Source organism: Cynocephalus volans, chromosome 6, assembly GCF_027409185.1.
Source record: "Cynocephalus volans isolate mCynVol1 chromosome 6, mCynVol1.pri, whole genome shotgun sequence".
Classification (NCBI taxonomy): domain Eukaryota; kingdom Metazoa; phylum Chordata; class Mammalia; order Dermoptera; family Cynocephalidae; genus Cynocephalus; species Cynocephalus volans.
Window position 1 is genome coordinate 96,616,927 of NC_084465.1, and position 17,139 is coordinate 96,634,065.

The window sequence follows — 17,139 nt, forward strand, 5'->3', positions numbered from 1 at the left end:
CCAGGAGAGAACTCGAAGCTGGATAAAAACTGCACCAATAGCTAAAATCAGAGCCATGGCAAATGCCCTCGACCTTGTTCCAGAACACTGCTGCACACTGTGGTTTGAACAGTGGGGCCCTGAAGGATATGTCCGCCTGGAACCTGTGACATTATTTGGTGAAAGGGTCTTTGCAGATGTGATTAAGTTAAAGATCTTAAGATGAGATTATCCCAGCTTAGGGTGGGCCCTGAATCCAATAACAAGTGTTCTTATAAACACAGAAGAGGAGAATATGCAGACACAGAGAAGGTCATGTGAAGATGGACAAAGAGACTGGAGTGATGCAGCCACAAAGGACTGCCAGAACCACCAGAAGCTCAAAGAGGCAGGAACAGATGCTCCCTCACAGCCTTCTGAAGAAACCAGCCCTGACAACACCTGAATGTCACTCAGACTCTTGCATCCAGAACTGTAACAGAATAAATTTGCTGTTTTAAGCCACCCAGTCTGTGGTAATTTGTTACAATAGCCACAGGAAGCTAACACAGCATGCCAGCCCCACAGGGTTCCAGCAAGGGTATGGGGATGCAGACAGGGCAGGGGGTACCTTGCTCTACACTCTCAAAAGGGAACAGAATGGCATGCTGGAGGCCACTTATCTCAGAGGCAAGCACTGCTCCCACCCCGGCCCTCATGCTCAGACTTTCTGTGCTGAACTGATGGCCATTTAGCCTTCAGGATACACGTTAACCCGGCAAGCAGCTGGCTGGTACGCTCAGTTGGCTAGAATGTAGTGTCATAACACCAAGGTGAAGGGTTCTGATTCCTGTGCATTCAAGGTCCAGCACAGTATCCTTTTCACTGCAGAAGGTCCTTGCCCTGTCTCTAGATTTCTGAAGTCACAACAGCCATAGATGGAGCAGCTGTCCCAGATGGAGCAGCTGTCCCAGAATCAACAACCTGACAAGGGAGATATGACCTACCCAGGTGATGTCAATAAACAGGCCTTGCCTCAATTTGGAGATAGTTTTAAACTCTGCTCCAATTTTCTCTATCATCACGGACTTGCTGAAGAGCAGCAATTTACCTGCCAGGTGCGAACTTGAACTCGGTTTGGCTCCACCGTGTAAACGCTTTCTTCATGCATTGCTAACAATGGAGACTCACACAGGAAGGCACCTAGGATGAAGGACAAGCATCAGTACAGTGGCAGCTACCCTTTCCACATGTCCTCAGAGTTTCAGAAGCATCTTCACACACGATCCCTCCTTTGTCTCAGCCCTTGTGACAGCTCCACGAGGGACGTGTCATCTGCATCTTACAGAAGAGGAAAGTGAGGCTCAAAGGCACAGGCAACAGCCCAAGGCCACAGCCAGTAGCAACAGCTCCTGCAGGCGATGGGCCCACTGTGGGGACTCATTTAAGCAAGTGTCCACTTATCTTAACTGGAACTTTGGAGATGATAAACCCTGGTATCTGGCTCTAAAGACGTTCTTATCTCCTTAGGGAGATGACACACACACCTGCTGTGCTGGTCCCACTGGGGGAATGAGGAGTTAATTCTATGAGTCTGCATAGGCGAGGGGAGAAGATGTGAACTATCTGTATGACAGCGGGTAGAAGAGAACTGTAGGCAACAAAGTGGTAGGGGAGAAAAGAAGTATGAGAAAGATAAGAGGGAGAGAGGTCATAACCAGTGGAAGACATCCTCAGAGAGGTGGAGATGTTCAAACAAGGGGGCAGCAGTCACCACTGGAACAGCACAGTGACAAGTCTCGTGAGTTAGAGAGCATGGAGGCCAGGATGGTGGAGGAAGAACTGTGCAGGAGAGTCCCCTGAAGGAGCACATCCTGCGGGCTGGGCCATTGTAGGCTGGAAAACATCCCCAAAGACACTATGTCCTAATCCCCAAAACCTGTGCATTTTACCTCATGTAGTGGATTCAATTATGTCCCCCAAAACTCCTTGAAGCTTGAATTGTGTCCCCCAAGTTTTATGTATTAGAAACTTAGCCCCCACTGTGACTGTTAATAGTAGGGGAAATCCTATTATGGTAATTGAAAGGTAGGGCCTTGGAGAGGTGATTGGATTGTAGGACCGTGTAGTAGTGAATGGATTAAAAATGGTGGTCAGCGGTGTGGTTCTGAGGGCTTTAAAAGAGGAAAGTCTGTCTCTGCTCTCTCTACTTCCACCATCTTGCAATGTGAGACCCCTGGGTCACTGTCACCACTACCAGATGGACTTTGGACTTCCCAGCCTCAGAAACGGTAAGCAATAAATTTCATTTTCTTTACAAATCACCCAATTCCAGGTATTTTGTTATAAGCAACAAAACAGATTAATACATCTTATACAGCAAAAGATGGGAAGGTTTTACGATGAGATTATACTGGGTTATACAGGTGTGCCCTAAATGCAATCACAAGTGCTCTGTAAGAGGGAGGCAGATTTCAGATGGGGCAATGTGACCACAGACACAGAGACTGGATTTCTGTGACCACAAGCCAAGAATGGCCAGCGGCCACCACAAGCTGGAAGAAACAAGGAAGGGATTCTGCCCTAGAGGCTGCAGAGGAAGCACAGCCCTGCTGGTGCCTTCATTTTGGCCCAGTGAAACTGATTTTGGACTTCTAGCCTTCAGATCTGTGAGAGAATAAGTTTTATTTTAAGCCACTAAGTGTGTGGTAATTTGTTACAGCAGCCCCAGGATGCTCCTACAGGCATGTGCTTAAGAGCGGAGAATAAAGGTGGCCCAATCAAATAGAGAGAGCTGGAGAGACTGACAGGATGCAAAGAGCTGTTTGAGATTGATGGGGTGTCTCTGAAGATCCACCCTAAACTTTTCAGACAGAGGCTGGCTTTGATCAAGACACCACGGGTTCACTGCTGTGCATGGTCTGGAAACATCTCAGAAGATGGGTATGTAGTCACCCCCTTCCCTAGAAGGGACCCCATGAAAGCACTATAGTTGTTTACGGCCACACGGTCTTATTTCTGAGCCATTTAGGAGCCTGGGAGCCCAGAAGGGCTTGCTGGCCCTGGATCTGGCTGCAGTTCTCAACCACTTTGACTGATTTCAGCAGGATGCAGTCCAGGAGGTGCTGGCAGAGCCAGTGTGAGTACTGACAAGAGGGTCTCCCAGCCCCGGGCCAACACTCTAACCATACCACCAGCACCAGCATCCCCCTCATTAGATGGTGAGAGAATAAATCAGGGCATTGTGAGTCCCCTCCGGGGGGCGAAAACTCTCACCTGCATTCCGAAACGTGGCTCCAGAAGGCTCAAAGATCACCACCTGTTTTCCGTTCCAGACAGCAACAGCATCCTAAAAAGAAAACGGCCACTCAAAAGCAAAGGTCTGGAGAAGTGAGACGCAAAGCCCCTCTTCCCTCCTTTACCTGGTCCTCCACACTGACTCTCCATCACTCTGACATGAGATCACTGAGCCCACAAGGACACAAGTTAAGACTGTTTATCACCTTACATAAAATACTCCTGGGTTTTTATTTTCTTTATGATTATGATGCACATGGAGATTTGGGAAACAAGATAATCCAGGAAGGAACTGAAGAGGCCCACCCTGCCACCTGGGCCTCTTCTTGTCCTGAACTGCCCTAATGAACGAGCATGTTTTTCATCTGTGGTGAAGACCCCTCATCTGACCCTGTGCTGCCCCCCCCCTCGCACCCTCCAGCAGTCACCTTGGTGGCAAACACTCCAATGATGTGCATGTCTGTGCGCAGGCTGTGCACTGCCCCCGTGGACAGAAAGGACACGTTGAGCAAGCTCGGGGAGACCTGCACGGCAGCCACCTGCTGGTGGAAGTGCGCGGACATGGCCTGCTCGCTGAGGATCACCACAGAGCTGATGCTGTTCACAGCCAGCAGGTTCTTCCTGGAGCCCCACTTCATCCCAAACGTGTGAACAAAGCCAAGGAAAGACACAGTCAGGGACATTTATGCACATGAGGACTCATAAACCATTTCCAAGCACCATGTCTCCTTCTTGTTTAAAAAATGACTTAAAAAGTTTTATGAAGGTAAAATGTGTATTTTGTGGAAGAATTTTAAAACAGATACTTAAGAGTTGTGATTCAGCAGGTAGACACTGGTATGGCTATTCTGTGTCTGTTCTAACTGGTTGGCTGTCTTCCAGAACTTGCTTTTCTGAGTATGACATAGGGATGTTTACTTATTTTTTTGTGTGTGGATGGCCATTATGGGGATCCAAACCCATGATCTTGGTGTTATAAGGCTGCACTCTAATTAACTGAGCTAACCGCCTGCCCTATTTGTTATAAATAAATTGGCATTTTACACAATGTATTAAATTATTCATCTTTCCTCTGCTGATATGAAATGCCAGTTTCATAATTTCATATTAAAGTTCCAAATCTAAGATGTTCAATTTTCTTTCTTTTTTTTTTTTTTTAAGATGACCGGTAAGGGGATCTTAACCCTTGACTTGGTGTTGTGAGCACCACGCTCAGCCAGTGAGCGAACCAGCCATCGTATATGGGATCCGAACCCGGGGCCTTGGTGTTATCAGCACCGTACTCTCCCGAGTGAGCCACGGGCCGGCCCAAAGATGTTCAATTTTCAACAAAAAATTAAGAGCCATACAAAACAGAAGAATATGACCCAGACACAGGACAAAAAGCATACATCAGACACTGCCACGAGACAGCCCAGATGCTGGACTCAGCAAAGACTTCAAAGAAGCCACTGTAAATATATTCAAAGAACTAAAAGAATCATGCTTAACGAAGGAAGGAAGGCCTGATGGCAATGTCTTGTAACAGAGAGTACAATACAGAGAAATTACAAAAAAGAACCAAATGCCCAAGAGAAATTAAAACATATGTTCACATAAACACCTGTACACAAATATTCACAGCAGCCTTGTTCATAATAGCTCAAATGTGGAAACAACCCAAATGCCCACCAACTGAAGAATAGATAAACAAAATGGGTATGTCTATACAATGGAATACTACTCAGCCATAACAGAGAATGAAGGGAATGAAGCACTGACACACACTACGGCATGAACGCACCTTGAAAACATCATGCTAAGCAAAAGAAACCAGTCAGAAGAGACCACATATTGTTTGATTCCATTTATATGAAACATCCAGGCAATTCCAGAGACAAAGCAGGTTAGTGGCTGCCTAGGTCTGGGGGAAGGGGAAAGGAGGAGTGGGGAGTGACTGCTAAGGATACAAATTTCTTTTTGGGGGTGAGAAACATGCTAAAATTTAGTGTGATGATGGTTGCAAAACTGTGAATATACTAAAAACCATTTGGTATGTGAACTGTATCTCAATAAAGCTGTTTTTAATATACAGATAGAGACAGGGTTGGGTAGATAGAAAGGCAGATAAATAACTAATACAGGTCTGCAGTCTTATATTGGATAGTGGATAAAACAGGCTATAAGCCAATTACCTCCTCCACTTCTATGTGCAGAGTGTGAGTGGACCCAATGCCTCACAGAACCGTACCTTTATTTGCGTGATGTTTCCTTCAAGCTCAGTGGGGGTTTGAAGGGTCCACCTGTCTTTGCCCTCCACCCCCTGGCTGTTCGGGGAGCCTAGCACTTTTCTCCACATGGCTACGCGCCCTTTATCGGTCCCAGCTGCCAGAAGACCTAGAGTTGACCAAAGAGTGCATGTTAATTGAGTTGACATGGGACAAAAACAGCAACAAGCTCCCTTCTTTGACCATCTTCTCTAAAACATTAGGCCTCGCCCAGTTCAGTAACTCTCCAGACTCTCTCCTGGCTGTATCCTTCTTACCAGGTATGTGGCACTGCCTGGCAACAAGCGCTGGTGCTAGTGCTGGGGCAGGGTAGATGCTGTTTTCTTTGTGTTTTTCTGTTTTCCATGGGATCAATCTGCCTGGTCAACCTCCACTTCCCAGGGATCCACCAGTGCTCAGCACTCAGCAGACACTGACAAATGTGGCTCTGGCTGCCTCCTATTCCTTCTGCCTTGGTGTGCGCACACACACACACACGCGTGCGCATGCTTACACACACTCCACACTGTCTTCCTTGTGGGGCTTCAGGAGGGAACAGAGATCAATGTGCCTGTAGTCAGTCTGTCACACTTTTGACCACTTTGACCTTCGTGTGGAATAATGAAGCTTTACTGTCACTTGCTCGTCCTTGACTGACTTAGTCAAATGGCTGACACTATCACTGACTTACCATTCTTTGAGCAGACCCCAGTCTCACTGTAATTACTTTGCAGCCCAAGCACAATGCTTGAAGTTGACCCCATTTCTCGTGTGCTGGGCCAAGAAGTCTCACCTTTGACTTTACAGTAACAAACGCAGTTTATAGCCTCTCCTTTTTCAAAGCCAAACTTCTCCTCTGGACTCAGTATGTAATTCTCTCCTCGTTCTAAATCCCAGAATCTATAACGGAAGGAAGAAGGCCCCATGGTGGGGGCTGTGTTAGTGGCATTTCCTCTGCTCTGAGGGTTTCACTGAACCTTGGAGAAACGTTTAAAATAAGGAAAAAGACATGGCTCTCTGACTCCTGGTATGAAAAACAATGCTACTGTTACGGTTAGGACTATTTTATGCCCTGTTTATAATCAAAGAGAGCAGCTGTTAATAAAAGATGGTCTATGACATAGGTCACAGTGGGAACATGGGAACTCCAGCCACACGCAGCAGCACAGGAAAGCCCCAGGTAGCATGGTGAGCTAAAGCAGCCAGACCCAACAGAGACCACAATACCTGATTCTATTCACATCAAGCTCAGAAAAACCAGGCAGAGGTTCCACATGTAGACACCAGCGTGGTACTCCCTGTTGGGTTGGGACCCACAGGGAGAACAGCAGAGAGGGGACACTCTTGGGGTCTCTAATGTGTTCCTCGATCTGGGAACTGGTCACATGGATCTGTCCAATTTGTGAAAATTCATCAACATATGTGCATTTTACTGTCCCTATGTTACACTCCAGTGAAAAGTTTACTTAAAGCGCCTACTCTGACAGTACTTTCATCATGGGGCATGCATGGGAAGGATAGGCTCTCACCGCAGGATGGGCTCCCCGATGGCCATCACGAGAAGGCTGCCTTCAATCAAAGCGATGTCCGCCCGGCAGCCTGTTTTCCCGCTCAACTTTACCTGTGTGGGGAAAACAACCCGAAAGAAGCACATGGCTCTTGCCGAGACTGCCTGGCCCAGAATTTGTGAGACTGGGCTCTCTGGTCTTTGGTGGCTTCATGGAGCCTGACCAGGCGGAGGAAATGCGGGGCAAATAATGACAAATTTAAGAGGTGTCCCTGGTTTTCAAGGTGTGAGGCTGAAGCAGATGATACCCCTGCTTGTTAAACAGGAGCTACCTCGCACGCAGTGTGGCAGGCACCCTGTCGGTGAGCATGTCTCTGGCGCGATCATGCAGGCAGGCCATGTGCTCCCTGCACAGTCGTGACTACACCCTCAGCAGGTCCTACTTTCCCTGTAGTGCAGAGAACAAACCGGCCCAGAGCCCACCAGCCAGTGAGTAGCTTACCGGGGTGTGTGAAGCCAGGTGCTGAGCACTGACCTATGTCCCCAACCCAAAATTCCCATGTTGAAATCCTAAGCTACAATGTGACTAGATTCAAAGATAGGGCCTTTAGGAGGTAATTAAGGTTAAATGAAGTCATAAGGGTGGACTGTGGCCTTGTAAGAAGAGACCATGGGCGCTCTTTCCATCTCTCTTTCCCTCCTGCCACATGAGGATACAGTGAGAAGGTGGCCATCCACAAACCAGGCAGAGGGCCCTCACCAGGAACCGAGTCTGCTGGCACCTTGACCTGAGACATCCAGCCTCCAGAGCCATGTGCGAGAAATATCTATTGTTAAGTCATGCAGTCTGTGCTGGTTTGCTATGGAGGCCTGAGCTGACTCACACACCAGGTCCACTTGACTTAGTGACCATGTTCTCAACCACTGTTACAGGATGCATAAATAACCAAATAAACAAATGACTTACAAAAAAAATTAACTGTGTAATCCACAAGAATCTGTTTAGGAAGAGTTCAGTGTTCTTCAAGGAGGATGGATTCCTATGGTACAAACCCAGAAACTAATGGGGGGCAGCGACAGGCAGTGTATCAGGAGGATACATGGCCCCATAAAGGACCTTGTGGCCCCTCTGATGCCTTCGCAGCAGGCCTCCCATGCCTGAGGGTGGTCCCAGAGCTGATGCTGCCAGGTGCCTTTGAGGACATTCCGGGCGTTTTAGTAGCCACATTGAGATATGCACGACCCAAAGAGGGTCACTGCAAACATACCCATCTGGTAACACAATGTGCTCGTGTGGGTGAATGGCAGACATGAGAGACTATGGGGCCACAACCCTGCCAAAAGACACTGGGTGAGGGACACCCTGGGCTCTTGGGTGGCAAGCAAGCTTCCTCAATGCCCATCCCACACACAGCTGGGAAGCAGGGATGCTGTCGCCTGCCCCACCTGGTCTGTGTGGAGGTCAAGGAAATGCTGCGAGGTGAGTGCTATGACTGTCATGCCCCGAGGCTGTGAAAACCTCCTTCCTTTTATTTCCCTCACCTCTGAACTGAATATTGTACAGTAGATAACGATACTGAATAGCTACGTTAGTTGTTCTTAGACAAATATGACAGCTTTTTCACTCTTGCTAACCAGAAAAGAAGGGCAGTCAAACCAGACTGGCGAGAATCTGGCCTACGTTCGTCAGCATGCTGTGAGTGGGGCCCCTGCATGCCTGTCCCGGACCCCGCGCTCCCACCTACCTTCGTCACCTCTTCAGCTTTGCCCTCGGGAGTTACTATGTACAAGGACAGCAGGAGATTCTCCGTGACCACCACCAGCGCCTCCCACTTCTCTATATAGAACAGCATCTGGATTGAGCTGTCCATGGCCGCCACCCGGGTGGTCTTGCCTTTCTCATCCACATAGTGCACCATCCCTAGGAGCAAAGGCGGTCATTGCTGGAGGCAGCTCCTGGTCTATTTGTGCTTCCACGACATTCACAAGCAGCTACCTCTATCTATGTAAGGACGTTTTCAAAATAATCCACCTTCACTGTAAGAATATGAAACAGATCGCTCACGCATAACCTCACAGCTACCATCTCTGCAACCGTCTCCACCTTATAGGTTTGGTTCAGCCTTGACATGAGCTGTCTCCCTCGGTTCTTTCTCACCCCCATCCTGGGGTGTTTGGGCATCCACTCAGTCGACCCTCTGATGCTACAGCCCTGACTCTGTCCATCCTAGTCCATGAACATCAGGTGCACATGCATCCTCCACACACCGAAGCCCTATGCGGTACACCCTATGTAGCCGCCGCATGCTGTCTCTTCTGTCCGTGTGTCACTGGGAGCCATGTGCTATCTTGCCGGGCCCTTTCTGGACCTCCCTCTCTCGAGCTCACAGTTCCCCGTGGTCTAAGCCGTAGGACTCGGTTGTGCCAAAGCGGCCCCTTCTCCTAGTGCGGAATCCCTCCTCCCCCCGCCCTGAGCCTGCCCCTCTGTCTGCCTCCTTTGCTCCTGTGTGATCGTGGTGGTGAGTGTCCTGTGAGTTCTTGGGGATTCTCTGGTTCATTTCTGCAGCTCTGCAGTAGCCTCCTCACCCTCCCAGTCTCTTCTCATCTTATTCCCAATGGATAACTTGGGTTCTTATTCAACTGGAAAGTTCAAGGTTATCTAGAGGCTAATCGTAACCGTAACTAGTATGTGACACACGCATACTACGTGGCAGGCTAGATTTTAATTGCTCTTACAGGTAATGACCAGGCGACACTAGTATGATCCCCATTTTCCAAATAAGAAAGCTGAGGCACATGGAATAACCTGCCCCCGAGGCCTACAGACCCTGACGGGCAGGGATTTGCACCACACCAGAGCCAGTTTTTCTGTAGCACTACTCGCCCTCCTACAGTCCACCCACATCTTTCCTGGACAGGCCTTGTCGCCATACCACCTTCTCCACCCTCCTCCCTAAGGGGGCCTCGCCCTCACAAGCCCCCTCTCTGCTACTACTACAGTGCTGTGCCCACTCAGATGTCCCCTCTGGGACCTTCTCCATTTCTCCCTCTGTGGGCCCCATCTCTTTTTATTTTTTTGGCAGCTGGCCAGTTTGGAGATCCGAACCCATGACCTTGGTGTTATAAGGCTGTGCTCTATCTGAGTTAAGCAGCCAACCCAGACCTTGTCTCTTTACCTCCTGAAATGACAGGTTTCTCTTACTTAAAGATTTACAAAGCCCCATGGCTGCCCACTGTCATCTCCTTTCAAGGTGAAGCTCCTTGTCCTCATGCCTGTGTCCGTAGTGTGGCTCTCACCTCCTTGGCCCTTCCAGCACAGACACAGACCCGTGACTGCCTTATGTGACGGTAAAAGTCTCTTTCACCTTCACAGTGTGTTTATTTGGGCCTCTGCTGGAGCAGCCTGAACCCCTGCCTACCCCGAGGAGGGGTGGTGTAAAAGTCAACAGAGGGCACTTAATCCTGACCCCTGTGAAGGCTGGTTGGTGGCTGCAGGCTGGAAGCAAAAGCCACCCGGTCCTGCTCCCACTTCATTCCCAGATCCCAGCTGAGCACCCAGAACACTGGAAGTGCTTCATCATCATAGACTGAATGATGGGGGTGCCATAAAAAACCTTTCCAAAACTGTCTCTGCTGTCTCTGGGGCCATACTATCTGCGTGCAATGGCTGACTAAAGACCACTTCAGGAGAACCCTTCGAGCACAAGCAACACTCGCCTTGTCCGTCACAACAAAGGGAAGCCACACTCCGAGTGTTGGATAGACAACTGCGGGACGCCAGCGGGCGCAGCACCCTGACACTGGCACGCACGCCGCCTGTTCTGATTTCACGCAGAAATGCCACCATTAGGTTAAAATCCTTACCAGATACCCCTAAACCTCTTTGACTCCCTAGAATCACAAGCCAGGTTCCTCACCGTCCATCAGACTGACAAAGAACGACAGTCCTTCCTGAGACCCCATCTTCAGGAAGCCTCCCAAGCCGCTTTTTCTCCAGTTGAACATGTCCAGGGCTTTCTCGTCACCGCTCACAGCTGCCTTCGCCAACTGAGCCAGGTCCCTGAGGGTAAACATGATGAAGGAGTCAAGGTTCTCCTGCTGCTCCTAGAGTGACTAGTGGCTGGGGCCCCTCATGGGCCAGGAGCTGCCCCAGTCCCCAGGGAGGTAGACACACACAGGCCACGCATGAGCTGCATACTCACTCGCCAGGAGGGGGGAGCCGGAAGATGCAGTGAGTGAGCTGCTCCCCATACTCCTGTTTTAGCAGTGGCGTCCCTTGTACTCGGCCCCTTTGGTCCAACCTCCATAAGAACAGGACACCGAGCTGGAAAAACCCAACAGCACAGCACATGTGTGGGAAACGTGTTCTTATAGAACGACTGGCTGAAGGCAGAAGCAAAACTATGCAGTAGGATATACGCTTATTGCTTTTTTCATTTTAAAACCACACAACTACTACATGTGTACTGTGAAACTTTCAAACAATTCAAAAGTGTTAAAGAAAGAACTGGAAACTCTTTTTTTTTTTTTATTAAAAAGATGACTGGTAAGGGTATCTTAACCCTTGACTTGGTGTTGTCAGCACCACACTCTCCCAAGTGAGCTAACAGGCCATCCCTATATAGGGATCTGAACCCGCGGCCTTGGTGTTATCAGCACCACACTCTCCCAAATGAGCCACAGGCCGGCCCTAAAACCGGAAACTTACCCTCTTCTACTTACCCTCTCCCCATCCTCACTCCCGAGAGAAAGCAAATGTTACATGTTTGATTTTTTTAAAATAAGCTTTGCATGTTAGAATAGATCTAGATTTATGGAAATATGGCAAAGGTAGTGCCACTGGGGATACTGAAGTCAATGCTGGTCTAACGGAGGGCGAGAAGAATAATTTACCATGTGCTAAAACATCCTCCATCTGTGAGCCAGGAAACATCCCCTGGGGAATGCTTGGGCATGAAGCAAGAGAGCCAAACAGACAGAGTCAGACGAAGTACTGCCACTGGGCAAAGCCCACCTCACACCTGCCGAGCACGAAGATCTCCCGGCCTATCCGATGGAGTCATCTCCTCCTCCCTTGAACTTCTCCAGCACTTGCCTGTGCTGTTAATCTGAGACTTTGATGACTTTAAAACTGAACGTAAAGTATACCTAGCACCCAGAACTTGATGTCTTTTTTTTTTTTTTTTTAGTTAAAAAGATGACTGGTAAGGGAATCTTAACCCTTGATTTGGTGTTGTCAGCACCATGCTCTCCTAAGTGAGCCAACCAGCCATCCCTAGGCAGGGATCCGAACCCATGGCCTGGGTGCTATCAGCACCACATTCTCCCAAGTGAGCCACAGACTGGCCCTAGAACTTGGTTTCTAAAGCCATTCCCCAATAAATGTAATATATGATCCTTGACCAGATCCTAGGTTAGGAAAAAACCAGCTATAAAGGACATTTCTGGGACAACTGGAGAAATTTTAATATGGTACTGTGTCAATGTTAAATTTCCTGAGTGTGATAACTATATTGTGGCTACGCACAAAAACCTAGTTCTTAGGAGATCGATGCCTAAATACTTAGGGGTGAAGTATCATAATTTTTGTGACAAACTCTCAAATATCGAGGAAAAAAATACACATAGAAAGCAGATGTGTCATAGCGTTAACAACTCGTGAAACCAAGTGGAGGGCAGATGGGGGTTCCTTGTACTCTGCTTTCAACTTCTCTAAAGATCTGAAAATTTCAAAATCAGAAGTTAGGGAAAGTGCATTTGTATGTGCCTGTATCTGCCTGAAGAAACTGGAGATTTATTAAAGAGCTGTCTGTGCTGAAGGATAGGGAGGGGACTGAGTGGACAAGGGATAGGTTGGAGAATTTTCTCCCTGTTTATGCCTCTTATACTTTCTGAACTTTGCAACATATAAACATATTACCTATAGTAAAAATAAATTAACACGTTGTAAAATTTCTGCCATACGTTTGTGAATCAAAACAGGCCTAGACCAGGGTTTCTTACCATCGGCACCCAATCATTCTCTGTGGTGGGTCTGTCCTGTGCACTGGAAGATGCTGAGCAGCATCCCTGGCCTTTACCACTCACAGATGCCAGAACCACCCCCTCAAGTTGTGACAACAAAAAAATGTCTCCAAATGCTGCCAAGTGTCCCCTGAGGGACAACATCAATGGTGATTAACAAGCCCTGAGCTAGACAAATACGACTAGGGACCCCTGGGCATGGAAGCCAGTGATTCTGGGGTGCCATAAACGTGACAGTATCTAAGGCCTTCACCCTATCTCTATGAATGCAATTTCTTACCAAAGTTAATTTTTAAGACTATAAAGTCATAATAAATCCTTTGCCACAGAGGGCCATCTTAGAATATAATTTCAAGCATTGCTTCTGATATGAAATAAAATCTGTAATTACATCCCACAAGACCAATTGAATTTGGCAACCATGCATTTCAAATGGTCATTGTGTGAACATCAGAGAGTGTGCTTACTCACAACTGGATGGTATGGCCTACCACAAACCTAGGCCATGTGTAGCCTACTACTCTGACCACCACTGTATATACAGTCCACAGTTGACCGACACGTCATTATGTGGTGAACGATGGTAAAGTGGACGTTCACATCCTCCCCCATGTGTATCTCTAAGAGCACGGCCAAGTAATGCAGGGATCTGAGATCCAGGTTTGGCGTTTACTTACCCTATCCCCAGACACAAGGCAGCTCCCATTGGTGCTCCACCTGAGGACGGTAATGTCGGTGGTGTGTGTCAGGGGCACCGTGTGCTGCTCCTTGTCCTGTTTGTTGAACACTATAAGTTCTCCAGTCTCCCAGCCGATGGCCAGGATCAGCCGTGATGGGTGCCAGCACAGGGAAGTGACCTGGAACGACCTCTCAATGTGTGTATCAGGCACATGCTCACCCTACACAGGACAAGAGGTAAAATCCCATGTTACAGAGAGTGGCAGCTACTTCAACAATTTCTGGCTTATCCATGGAATCCACATAAGCTAGAAGATATAAAGAGCTGTTGATTAAGGAAACGTTCATGTTAGGCTTTTTAGTTTTCATAACAACATACGAATCTTGTCCCCTGCTGAGCTATCAACGTGGAAGGTACCTAACACTTAGCCAAGGCTGACTAGCTCATTAAGGAGTGTAACCTCCTATCACAGCTGCTTGGTGGCCAGCAAGCATTCTAATGGGTGGGGCTGGGTTCCAATAAAACTTTATTTACAAAAATGGGCAGCAGGTGAAGTTTATCACCCCAAGGTTCTCAAAGTTTGGTCCAGAGATCCCTGAGGTCCTTTCAGAAATCTGATATATCAAAGTTATTTTCAGAATGATACTAACAAGTCACTTGCTGCATTTTCTCTCACTCTCTCATGAGAGTACAGTGAAGGTTTCCAGGGACCATGCCATGAGTGAAGATGTCCTCTCTCTCACAGCTAATGGTGGACATGTGTGTATATTCTCGTTTTCTAGAATTTTCTAAGGAAGTGAGTTTAGTGAAGGAAACACAAGTACACTTTGTTGACTTGTTTTGCAACAGTATGTTTTAATTTTTTCTAATTTAAAATTTCTATCTAAAATGGCTATAATTTTGGAATTTAATAATGCTTATTCTAAAAAAAAAATTACCATATATATTAAAGAAGTCTCTGACTCCTAGAAGGGAGAATCTACTCTAAAGAAACCAGGGAAAACTGGACGTGGCGCTGGGGATGCACTAACCCGTAAACAGGCCTGGCCCTCGCTGAGCTACCTTTGTATGGAGGAGCCTGCCAAAGACTGACGCAAGCTATAGGCGAGCGCTGTGTCGAGCTAGGTGGGCACATGTGGGCATTTGTGTGTGGGCTCCTCAGAAAGAGGCCACCAATCCACTTTGTGTGGAGGACAAGGGAGATTCTTCTGTGCAGAAGGCACAGCACATGCAGTGCTGGAAGACTGGGGGAGGCTGCAGCAGGCCTTGGTGTGCCAGTGAGGAAGGAGAAATAGTAAGTAAAACATGGGCAGAGCCAGGACTTGGGGGTCCCAGGGCCACGTCAGAGATTTCCCTGCTCACCCAAAGAGCAATATGGGGTGAGAAGTGGGAGCAGGGAGCGATTTGATCTGTGATTCTAAAAGATGGCTCTGACCACTGTGCAGGAAACACAGTAGAGGAGGCATGGCTGGTGTCCAGGAAAGAGGGGACAGGAGCTTAGAGGAGGACAAGGCCAATGGAGGGGGTAGGAAGTGGCAGATTTGCCAGAGAATCTGGGGATAAAACAGGGATAATTTACAAGGCAGGGGAGTGGGAGGTGTCAACAGTCATTCCAGGGGATCGGGACAAAGGGAGGTGCCTTTCCCTGAGACAGAAGGTGCCAATAGCCAACCTCTGCAGGGAGGTGTGAGGCTGGGGGGCAACTTCAGTTTTGGACTTGTGGAGTTTGAGATCTCTTTGAAACCCAAGAAATGTCACAAAGGCAGCTGGATTCCCAAGTTTGCAGCTAAGGGAACTTCTGGGCAGGAGACATATGTTTGCAAGTCATTCACTGATAGACTGAAGCCGCTGGGGAGGCCAAGATCACAGGAAGAGGAAGCAGAGAAGAGGCCTTGATGAGCTCTGTGGAATGCCAATACATTCCTGGTCTGGAACAGGAGGAAGAGCTGCAAAGCCCACTGAGGAGGTTGGGTGGAGGAAAGTCCTGGGTTCTCCAGTGTGTTTCTGGAGGACTCTACGCCAGTGTGGAGAACCCAAAACACTCAGGGTACACAGAAGCCACTGATGAGTACAGCTGCTTGGGTGAAGTCACAGTGGCAACAGAGAGAAGGCAAAGGGCTGAGTGGGAGAGGAAATTCAATCTCCTTTGTGAAGTATGAGGTGCTGTGCAATGAAAGTAGGGCGGGAGCTTCGGAAGTTTGAGGAGCTTGAATAAAGTTTCTGTTACGGATTGAACTGTGTGCTCCAAAAAGACATGGTGAAGTCCTATCCTCAGGCACCTGTGATGAGACCTGTGTTGGAAATAGAGTCTCTGCAAGTGTAAGCAAGCTAAGATGAGGTCATAAGGGTGGGCCCTGATCCAATATGACTGGTGTCCTTTTAAAAAAAAGAGACAGACACACAGAGGAGACGGCCATGTGGCACTGAAGGCAGAGCTGGAATGATATGTCTACAGCCAAAGAACACCAAGGCCTGAGGGCAAGACCAGAAACTAAGACAAAGGCCTGGAACAGGCTAGCCTTGCAGACTTCACAGGAAGCCACCTAGGTGGTGCTGATCTGTTACAGCAGCCACATAAACTGCCACAGTTTGAAATAGCCAGTGTGAAGAGTTGAAGAGTGAGCTGACAGGAGCACAGGGTAGGGCCACAGGCAATGCCAAATGCCCGTTTCTGGTTGATGGCTATGAACTGACTGTGGAATATGTCTTAAGCATTCCTCAATATGTCCCCAAACCTAAACAGCAGGTGTAAAAGAACTGCCCATATGCTTGGGCTTTTACGGTATTGCGAATCTGGACTTCAGCAGAACTAACAGTGGGTGTTACTTGTTTTCTTCATGGAAAAGCTAGAGTAGAGCTCATCTGATCACTCACACACACGCACACACACGTGCGCACGAGAACAAAAGACAAATGAGAGCCAGAAGCTGCTAAAGTCAGTCGTTGCTTGTGAGTACTCACTTGTTCCAGATATATGTCTACACTGCCTCCTGAGGTTGTGCTAACGGAGGCGACTGCCAGGAATGGATGGACAGGGTGCCAGCTGATGTGGGAGGGTGGCCCGGCTGAGTCTGGGGCTTCTATCCGGTGGTCAAAATAGAGGGCCATGACCAAACACAGACCTGGTCAGGGTTGAAACCTGCAGGAAAAAGACAGCCAAGTCTAAATGGTTTTAAACGAAATGACCACACTGTATACAGAATTATGAAAAGGGGCCATCACGAACCCACAATCATGAGACATCTGGCAACTTTACGTGGAAGAGATCTCCAACAGGAAAAATTAAAAAATTAGAGCAAGGGACTGAACCTGGAATGATGAAAAAGAATAAAACTCACTGCCATCAAAGAAAAAGAGAAAGAAAAAAAGTCCTGCACCCTAGACTACACAATCCTTGATAATTCATATTCTAATCACAGTAAAGACAA

At 48.0% G+C, this 17,139-nt stretch overlaps 1 protein-coding gene across 6 annotated transcripts in view; it reads right to left on the reverse strand.

Moving 5' to 3' along the window:
* Positions 1–17,139, reverse strand: part of IFT140 (intraflagellar transport 140) — an 82,816-nt gene that overhangs the window by 61,889 nt on the left and 3,788 nt on the right. For 5 of the 6 annotated variants that reach the window (XM_063099038.1, XM_063099039.1, XM_063099040.1 and 2 more), the window contains exons 2-12: positions 16,673–16,850; positions 13,710–13,931; positions 11,211–11,332; positions 10,926–11,068; positions 8,754–8,929; positions 7,031–7,122; positions 6,295–6,401; positions 5,486–5,631; positions 3,684–3,887; positions 3,235–3,307; positions 1,070–1,161 (exon numbers count right to left, since the gene is read on the reverse strand). In XM_063099038.1, the coding sequence (XP_062955108.1) occupies positions 1,070–1,161; positions 3,235–3,307; positions 3,684–3,887; positions 5,486–5,631; positions 6,295–6,401; positions 7,031–7,122; positions 8,754–8,929; positions 10,926–11,068; positions 11,211–11,332; positions 13,710–13,931; positions 16,673–16,819 (1,524 nt within the window). In that variant the 5' untranslated portion in view covers positions 16,820–16,850. The remainder of the gene's footprint in view (positions 1–1,069; positions 1,162–3,234; positions 3,308–3,683; positions 3,888–5,485; positions 5,632–6,294; positions 6,402–7,030; positions 7,123–8,753; positions 8,930–10,925; positions 11,069–11,210; positions 11,333–13,709; positions 13,932–16,672; positions 16,851–17,139) is intronic. The other variant, XM_063099041.1, reaches the window with a different exon arrangement.